The 8726-nt window shown below is 54.0% G+C and overlaps 1 protein-coding gene across 3 annotated transcripts in view; it reads right to left on the bottom strand.

Moving 5' to 3' along the window:
- Nucleotides 1-8726, bottom strand: part of TOGARAM2 (TOG array regulator of axonemal microtubules 2) — a 37939-nt gene extending 29213 nt beyond the window's left edge. For all 3 annotated transcript variants that reach the window (XM_006910355.2, XM_025045659.1, XM_025045660.1), the window contains exons 1-5: nt 8699-8726; nt 6548-6661; nt 4413-4694; nt 4088-4299; nt 3069-3259 (exon numbers count right to left, since the gene is read on the bottom strand). In XM_006910355.2, coding sequence (XP_006910417.2) covers nt 3069-3259; nt 4088-4299; nt 4413-4694; nt 6548-6661; nt 8699-8726 — 827 coding nt within the window. The remainder of the gene's footprint in view (nt 1-3068; nt 3260-4087; nt 4300-4412; nt 4695-6547; nt 6662-8698) is intronic.

Raw genomic sequence — 8726 nt, 5'->3', positions numbered from 1 at the left:
CATTGGTTTTAATTGTTTTTAAAATAGGCAGCGCCATTTACTCATTCGACAGATATTTGTAAACATCTATGATACGCTGAGCATCGATAACACAGACGACAATGCCTGCCCTCACGGAGCTTACACGCCCTTGGAGACTGGTTATGTATCATCCAACATAGATTTTCTCTGCTCAGTGGGGAAACACACAGACATCAGAAGCCCCTGGGAACTGACAGAGTGAGAAGCCGCAATGAAGGGACTCGGACTCAACGTCCTGTGCTCTAACCTCAGAGGATTCACTCAGCATAATGACTCAGACGGGGGCGGCCAGAGGACGGGTAGTAGAAGAGTCCGTTTGATGCCTGCCCAGTTTCAGGGGACCTCTATCCCAGGGGACTGTGGAGGTCAGAGGGATTTTGCAGCTCCTCAAATGTCTCAGTCACTCCTCTTTCACACGTCTCCCTCTTTTCCATCTTGAAAACTCTCCCACAGCCTTCAAAACTCAGCTTAGGTCTCACCTCCTCCAGGAAGTCTTCCCAGCCTGATTGAGGTCATTGTCCACTGGGCTTCCCAGAATGACGGGCAGCCTTCTATCTTGGCACTTACCTCACTAGACTCTGATTCAGTGCTTTACTTGTAAATCTCTCTCATGAATGCCTAGAATACAGACACTGTATCTGGTTTGGCTTTGTTTCTGCAGCACCTAAAACAATACCTGGCACATAGTAGGCACTTAATAGCTTTTACATGAGTAAAGGGATAAAGAGATGTATGGATGAATGAATAAATAAAGTGGTAATGGAAGCTCCTTCCCATACATTTGCAGAGAGTCTCATAGACTCAGTGGCGAGAAATCTATGTCACAGCAAATGGACAGATATTTATTATGTGACTACCCATGCCGGGTACCAAAGCTGACACCACAGGAGCCACCGCGATTTTGAGATAAAGGTCCTGGTAGAGTTCTAAGTTAAAGAATAGAATGAGGTTTAAATAAAAGTTGAACGAATCAGTGAAAGGAGGTGGTCAGGCAGTCCGTGGGCCAGATGTCATTGGGTGATACAGAGAAGGTACTTCCCTCCTTGCCACCCTGAAGAGGGCAGGGAAGACCTCAGAGGGCAGACATACAGCTGGGACTCGAAGAACAGTAGAAACTGAAATGGGCGGTAAAGGTGAAAGCCTCATGTTGGGGTTGCAGGGCTGGAGGAGGGGAGGCGCCATCCAGGGCTTAGCACACCCACAGAGGGTCCGGAGTAGTGGGAAGGTGCCTGCAGAGCAGCACAGGAGGAAGAGTGTGGAGCGATGAGCTAGGACACCTTGAAGGTCAGACCAAGGAGACTCATCTTTAAGCTGCTGGCATCAAGAAGTCAATAAAGGTGAAGGGTATGAAAGAGGTGTATGGGGAGGGGGTATGTGGCAGTGAAAATGAGACATCAGAATGCCGGGCCAAGGGCCACAAGGAGACAAGTTAAAAGCTTTGGGGGACATGAAGAGGGAGCCAGTAAGTGCAAAGTAAGAGGTAAGAGAGGGGTGGGAGCTTTTGTTTTTTTTCTTGTTGTCTAAGAAAGACCTGATGAGATGTGCCATCTGTAGGTAACAGGAAGCAGTAGGAGCAAGAGTCAAAGATGATGCCTCCATGGCGATGGAAATCAGGAGGCTGTGGGCAGGAAGCAGCTCAGGAAAATATGAGATGCTCTGTGATGCTGCTGTGATGGGGGCACATCCTCCCTCGCTCTGACATTGGATCTGCATCAGCCATGAGGACACTGGGGATGCCCAACAGGAGGGCAGAAGCACAGAGCCTGACTCTGGGGAGACCTCAGGGCAGAGCAGGGGACGTGGAAGCCACCCAACCCCAGGTGATCTTGGAAGCTGCCCAACAGATAAGATCCCGGGGGGGTGGGGGGGAGCAAAAATAAGGAAGCAAAGGGCCCTGGAATAAATTTCAGGAACGGCCACATGTAAGGGACAGATGAAAGAGGGCGCACAGGAGCCCGGAAGGCTGAGAAGCAGCATGAAGTCAGGAGGGCGAGGAAGGAGAAGTTCAACAGCATCAAGAGCTCGAATGATGCAAAGAAGTTAAGAGCCGTGAGATGGAAGGAAAGGCCACTGGCCTGGGATCAGAGAGTCATTTTAGCCACCAAGAGCCCCTCTCGGAGGAGAGGGAGAGGCAGATGTCTAAGCAGGAAAAGGGAAGGAGGGTCCGATGGTGAGGAAGTAGAGGTCAGTTGAACAGGCCACTGAGAATTGAGCAGAGTTCAAATCCAGACACAGGTCCACGGACAGTTCCCACGCTCCAACCAGGTCAGGGATGATGTGGACGTGGGTATACAGAGAGCAGGCAGCATGGGAGTCAGAGAGAGTGAAGAACTTGAGGGAAATGGAAAAATTCACTACATCAGGCCCCAATGAAAAGGGAGAGAAGTCAGTCACAGCAAGGACCCGTGCTGGGTAAGCCAGGCCCACAGACCGTGAGGTCTCTCTCCCTCTCACGCGCATGCGTGCACATGCACACACACACACAGACATGCACACACTCTCTGACATCAGTCTGGACTGACCACAGGGCTGTGGCTAGCCATCAGCAGAGCACCACCTGTCCCACGTCATAAACCCAGACTCTGTTACAACACAGCCATCCTCTGTCCCGCTGGTTCCCACCCTTTTTTGGATATGAAGACTCTTTTTAAGTTTTGCGGACAACCTTCCCCACCTCAAACGCACATGCTAATATTTGTGCTTTTAGGATCCATTCATTGAGAAAATACAGACTACAAAGAGCTACCATGACTTCCACAGAGCTTTAGAATCATTTGTATTTTCTTCATCACTGCAACAACTACACACACGATGAAACTGGGAGGAGACAGAGGCTGGGGCACTGGGGAGAGACAAGGACCAGAGCAGGCAACAGCGCTGCAGCCTCCCCACATCTGTGGCTCGTGGGTGGGGGACCCTGCCCTTCGCATGCTCAGTCCCCCAAAGCTCCACCTTGGCATGCAGTTTCACCCATGGGGACCCCAAGCGGGTTTTGGAGAGACAGAAGAAGAGAGGACTAGAGGTGGTTTTGACTTGGGGCTACTTACCTTGTGGGGGGGGCCCTCAAGCCCATGAGCACGTCCTGGCCTGGGGGCAAGAGGCTGGGAAGGGAGCCCAGTGTGCAGGAGGATGTCCCAGCGGGCACCTTGGCCTTTGGGATGGGTGGGATCACAATGCCTCCCAGTGACTTGTGCATCTTCTGGTCATTGCAGTGCAGGTATTGCCGGGAGATCTGTACCTGGGTGAGGGGGGAGTTGGAGGGAGGGTTCTGGTCCACATAAACATTTCCTCCTGGATGCTCACCCCCCAGGCCCCTCAGAAGGGTGGTCCCTCCTATCAGGAGCCACTTGGGCAGCAGTGCTGGGAAGTGTCCTCTGGTTTCTCTTCCCAGCCACACGACCCTGGGACCCCCAAAAGCTCATTGTTTCTTCCCTACTCCAGGCAACAAGACTGATAATGGGTCCCCTCATTCCTTTTGCTGTTATTACTATTGGTTTTTCTGTTCTTCTCCTTCCGGAAAAATCCTAGAACAGCAGAGCTAGAAGGGATCAAAAACATCTAGTCCAATCCATTCTTTTTCTAGATGTGCGAACTGGAGCCCCGAGAGGGCAGTGACTGGCCAAGGTCACACAGACAGTGAGTGGCAGAGCAGAAACCAAAGCCCCAATCTCCCGAGTCTTCCGTCGCCTGACATTCTTTCTCCTCTGCCACACGCCCCTGCCTACGACGGACAGGGTCAGAAGCATGAGGAATTCTGAAACATTTAGACCAGAGAAGGCCTTAGGGACCACCAGGTGTAAAGACAGATGGTCACACAGCCTCTCCTTGAGCAGAGCTCAGCACCTCTGGGGCGGCCACCCAGAGCTCCCAGGCCAGCTTCACGGGTTTTGTACACTGAGGGGGAAGATGAGATGAGGGTCCTGAGCCCTTCCCAATGCTGTCCCCATCCCCAAGGGCAGCACCTGAGACACCTCTAGAGAAGCTCAGGGCTCAGGAGCAGGGGTTGATAAAGGATGGAAGGAAAGACAGCAGGGAGGAAAGACTCGGAGCAGTTGAGTCTGCTTACCTCCTGGGTGTGGGATCTCCTCCCCTGAGGCCCCTGAATGCTCGTGGGAGGGTCCAGGCTCTTCTCCTTGGGTCCACCGGACTCAGGGGTGGCAGGGATGCTTTGGATGGGGGGCATCGGCCTGGGCAACTTCAGCAGCCTCTGAGCAGTGGCCCGGGGGATGGCGCTCCTCAGGGGACCCCCTTTGGGGCCTCCTCCAAGATCCAGAGAGGCTAATGGGGTGGAGATGGAGAAATAGTTAGTTCTAGGAGCTCAGGGAGTGGGAAGTAATTCAGAAGCTGGCCAGGGGTGGGCAGAGGGTCGGTAGGCAGGGCTCAGGACTCACCTCGGGAGGATGCTGCCAAGCCTTCTGAGATCCTCCTTTTCTTGAGTTTGTCCTTGAGCTGGGTGGTGTCCCGGGCCACACTGCTGGCTTCTGACTCCAGTGAGGTGAGGGGAACCAGGGGGTGTCGGCTCCGAGACAGGGCCCCGAGGTTCCTGGGGTGGCCATTCCTGGCCTGCCAGCCCTTGAGGGGAGCATCCGGATTGAGGCTTCCAGGGTCAGCATGTCCACTCAAGAGCTGTGATGGCTTCTCCAGCAAGATGCTCGGTGTTGGCCGGAGGGAGGCTGAGGGAGACAGAGGCAAGAGCAGCTTGGCACACAGAGCCCGGGGTGACACCAGGCCCCAGCAAACTCTTTGGCACTACCTCCTTGTAACAGTCAGCCACTTGCCAGGCGAATCCCATTCATTCAATGCTTTAGTTATTTCTGGGTTGATTCATTCATTTAGCAGCATCCAGGAACCAGCAGACCTAAGCAAGACCCACGTCTTGTGGTAACAAGAGGGTGAAAAGCAGAATCGACATGCAGCCCTATCACAACACAGACGAAAGGCCGTAAGTACTCAGGAAAGGGCTTCTGCCCAGAAACCGCCATCCGCCAATCTCCAGGAACCAACCAATTCCTTCAATACTACTGAGCACCTGACATACGCCAGGCACGAATGGAAAGGAGAAGTTCAGATGATTCAGAACAAAGCATGCTCCCATGCAGACAGCAGTTTATCCAATTACTTCTTCAACAAACACTCAGTGGGTGTCTAGTATGTGCCGAGCACTGTCCAGGCAGTTGGAGACACAGAGACATAAGAGGCACACTTTTTTTTTGGATGGCGGTTCTTTTTTAGTATGTTACCTTAGAACAAATTCTTTGAAAATAATTTATGAAATTGCCATGAGAACACATACATAAGCTAGAGCAAAACCTTTGTCAGATTCTTAAACCTTTCTAATCTTTTTCTTTTTTAAATATTAAAACATTTTAACAATATTGTTCCAAAACAGAATTTTGACCTAGTAACTCTGCAGGATGTTTTTGCCCTTAGGATCGTAGAGTGCACATGATCTTATTTTAAGACTCCATCCAACGTATCCTTTATGACAGTTTGTTTTAGGAATAAAACACAATGCAGCATTGCTTCTGAATTATATACCACTCATGTGAGTCACAGACGTTGTCAATCTATTGGAGAAATAAGATATGTTCCTAAGTGGATTCGTTACAAGATGTGAGATGTGCCATCGAGAGAGATCAACAAGACGCTCAGTGCATGTAGAGGAGGAGGGGGACCTGGAAAATCTTCGTGAAGTGAAGTCTTTGAACTGGGCCCTGAATGAGACTGGACCATGGGCAGAGGGGCGGCGGAGAGGGGACACACAAACAGACCAGCTTTCAGAATCTGTCTCACACACAGCTCTTCTTGGAGCACTTTGATGTCAGCCGTGAGACCCTGATGCCCAGGCCACAGATACTGCAATGCGGCTGGCACCAGACCTCAGGAGGGCCCAACTCGGTGCCAGCCACAGGCCTGTGAGGGGACTGGCCTGAAAGAGGGCAAGTAACCAAATCAGACTCTCCATCCAAAACACTGGAACTGGGGCTCTGCGGAGGAAATCTTCTGCAGCTGGAAGCTAAAGCAGAAAGTTGCAGAGCAGAAAATAACAAAGAAGCTGAGTGGGTGTCTTGAAAATCACTGTTCCAGCAGATACTGTGATCCAGACACCCCATCCCCAGCCTGGATGCTGAACACTCACCCAGACCCCGAAATGAAGGTCAGCAGACCCTGTCTCCCTTGGGCTCCTCAGGCTCTCCCGGGGGTCCTAGGGTAGCCAGGTGCACGCTGATATCCCTACTTCCCTGTTCTGAGGTCCTTCTCCGTATACCCCCATCTCCTGAGGCACAGGATTGAAATGACCCACTTAAAACCAAAGGGCATTTTTCAGGAGGGTCCACAGTAAAAACCACACCTGAGGCCACTGCCAGGCATAAGGCCCAAGCTCTGTTCTGTGGTCACCAGCCCTGACTGGGCTGCTGCCAGGTGGAATCCTCTCGTCTCTGCCCGAGGCCCCAGAGAGGCCATCCAGGTCATTTGAAAGCAATTTGGTGTGACCGAGTCACCAGGCCCAGTCCTGCAATCTTACCTTCTCCACAAGCCTGCAGGCTGGAGTCGCTGCTTCCACTTGGGAGTGTGCAGGGCCCAGCACTGGCCGGAGGGATGCTCCCAGAGCACACGGCCACTGGAGCCAGAACCTTGGCTGGGGACAGAAACGTGGGGAGAGTGGCATCTTAGAGTCCTCTGAGACCCGCACTGAGGAACAGACCGCCCCGAGTACGCTAGCCCTCGGGGTGTCTACAGCCCATCCTCCCAAACCAGAGTCTAGCCTTCAGATGGGGGTCTGCCACCCCCAGCCCAGCCAGTCAGGGCACCACGATCCCCCACCGAAGCCCATGACCCTGCTCTTCCCAGTCCCCTCAGCCTGGCTTCTCCGTCCTAGCTTTGCTCCCCCCGCCCCCCGCCCACCATCTTCTCAGCCTCCCTCTTGGGCTCCTTGGCCCCGATCACCTCCAGCCCCGACCTCTGTCCTCTGCATGTCTCATACCAGCTGCTCTGCCCAGGCCACCCCCTCACTGCTATGCCTTTCATTGTCGCCCTCATGCTATAACCCCCGGACCCATGGCTTAGGTCCTGAGTTCTCCCCACAGGGGCGAAGCAGAGCGTTCCATAAACCACTGACTCCCCTCTCCTGGGAGTCCTCAAGCTCCTCATCCACGGTCCTACACAAACCCTTCGTCTTCTCTGCTGAACTCCGGCCCAGCAAAGGCGCCCTCGCTCCCTACCGCAGACGTTTTATGAAGCGCTTCTCTGTCGGGGACTCTGCCCCTCACAGTCCCTGCTGACACAGTCGAGGGCAAGGCTGACTCGTCCTCAGTGGGACCTGAAGACTTGTTGCCCACCCGGGAGTGGGGTAATGAATAACCTCCGGTAACAATGTGGGGGCTGTGAGCCCCAGTGGGGGTGGGGACAGACAGGGCTTCCCAAAAGGAGGGGCCCCCAAGCAGGGAGCCAGGAAAAGAGAGGAGACTCAGCTCGGCCTCTGCTCCTCTGAGAAGTCTCGCCTCGTCTCTGTGTTCCCGCGGCACCCCAGGCACGTCTCCATCTTAACTCTCCTCTCCTTGCCGCTCCCCGTCCAGCCCTTGGCATCCTGGGGCAGGGAGCACGTCTTATTCATCTTCGTAGCACCTGAGCTCAGTGGGCACTTAAATGTTTGCGAGCTGAACCAATGGTCCTGCACCTTCTCAGGAGCAGCCATGGGGCCCTAACCCACCACCTGGAGAAGCCCCCACAAAGTGGGGAAACCCAGCACACCCACCCCAGGGTAGAAGGTCCCTAGACCAGGAGTCAGGGGTCTGGGTTCTCATCCTGTTTCTGTCACCTGTGTGACCTTGAGGAAAAACATTCACTTCTCTGAGCCTCGCTTCCCAGATCAGTGGAACAAGAGTGGAACAGGACCAGGAGTTCATATGACCACATCTTCATTCTACCTCTAGATTTCTAGATTTTTCTACAGCACCTCTCACTTTCCGACAAGAATCTAAAGTCAGGCAGAATCTGCGGTAGCTCTAAATCATGCAGCTGTTTTCCCATCAATATATCACAGCCCCACGGTGCTCCGCCCTGGGAATAATGAGCTGTTCCCCGAATTACTCTGGCTCTCGGGCTCTCCGCATTCCTCCCAAGTGGTCGCCTGGCCTCTGCTCCAACCTCTCCAGGGAACAGCAGCTCCCCACCTCACAGGTGCCCACTCTACCCGGGGCAGAACCCACCGAGCCCCTCACTCTCCAGAGGAAACTGAGGCTCACACAGCCGGTTGCCGGAAGCAGCACCAGGCCTGGGACCTCCTCCCCTGACACTGAGCCGGCCACAGGCCATACACTTCCCATTCTCCTGCCTGTCAGCTGAGAAAATGGGGACACACGTCACCTCCTGAGGCCACGGGCCCAACTCTTCTGTCCATCTTCGTTCTCCTACCACAGAACGGGGAGGCCCCTCAGCCAGCCTCCCAGCTCAGAGAGTGGAGACAAAGCTCAGACTGAGTCTCTAGAACATTCTGAAGCCCTCTCCAGGCCAGGGAGTCCCCACACAGCAAGCCGAGCAGGGAGGGCCAGCGTCAGTCCGCGGAGAGCTGGGCCGGCATGGAAGGCCCGACCTGGCTACAGCTCCCAGGCAGAGGCCAGTCCCGAGGAGAGTCAGAGAAGAGCCCGCCCCCACGGCCTCCCTTGGTGTCCCTTACCTGCAGGGACAGCATCACGGGTGCCCAT

This window comes from Pteropus alecto, unplaced genomic scaffold (assembly GCF_000325575.1).
Source record: "Pteropus alecto unplaced genomic scaffold, ASM32557v1 scaffold61, whole genome shotgun sequence".
Lineage (NCBI taxonomy): Eukaryota > Metazoa > Chordata > Mammalia > Chiroptera > Pteropodidae > Pteropus > Pteropus alecto.
Note: the sequence above shows the minus strand (reverse complement) of the source record. Positions and strands in the feature narration are given on the sequence as shown.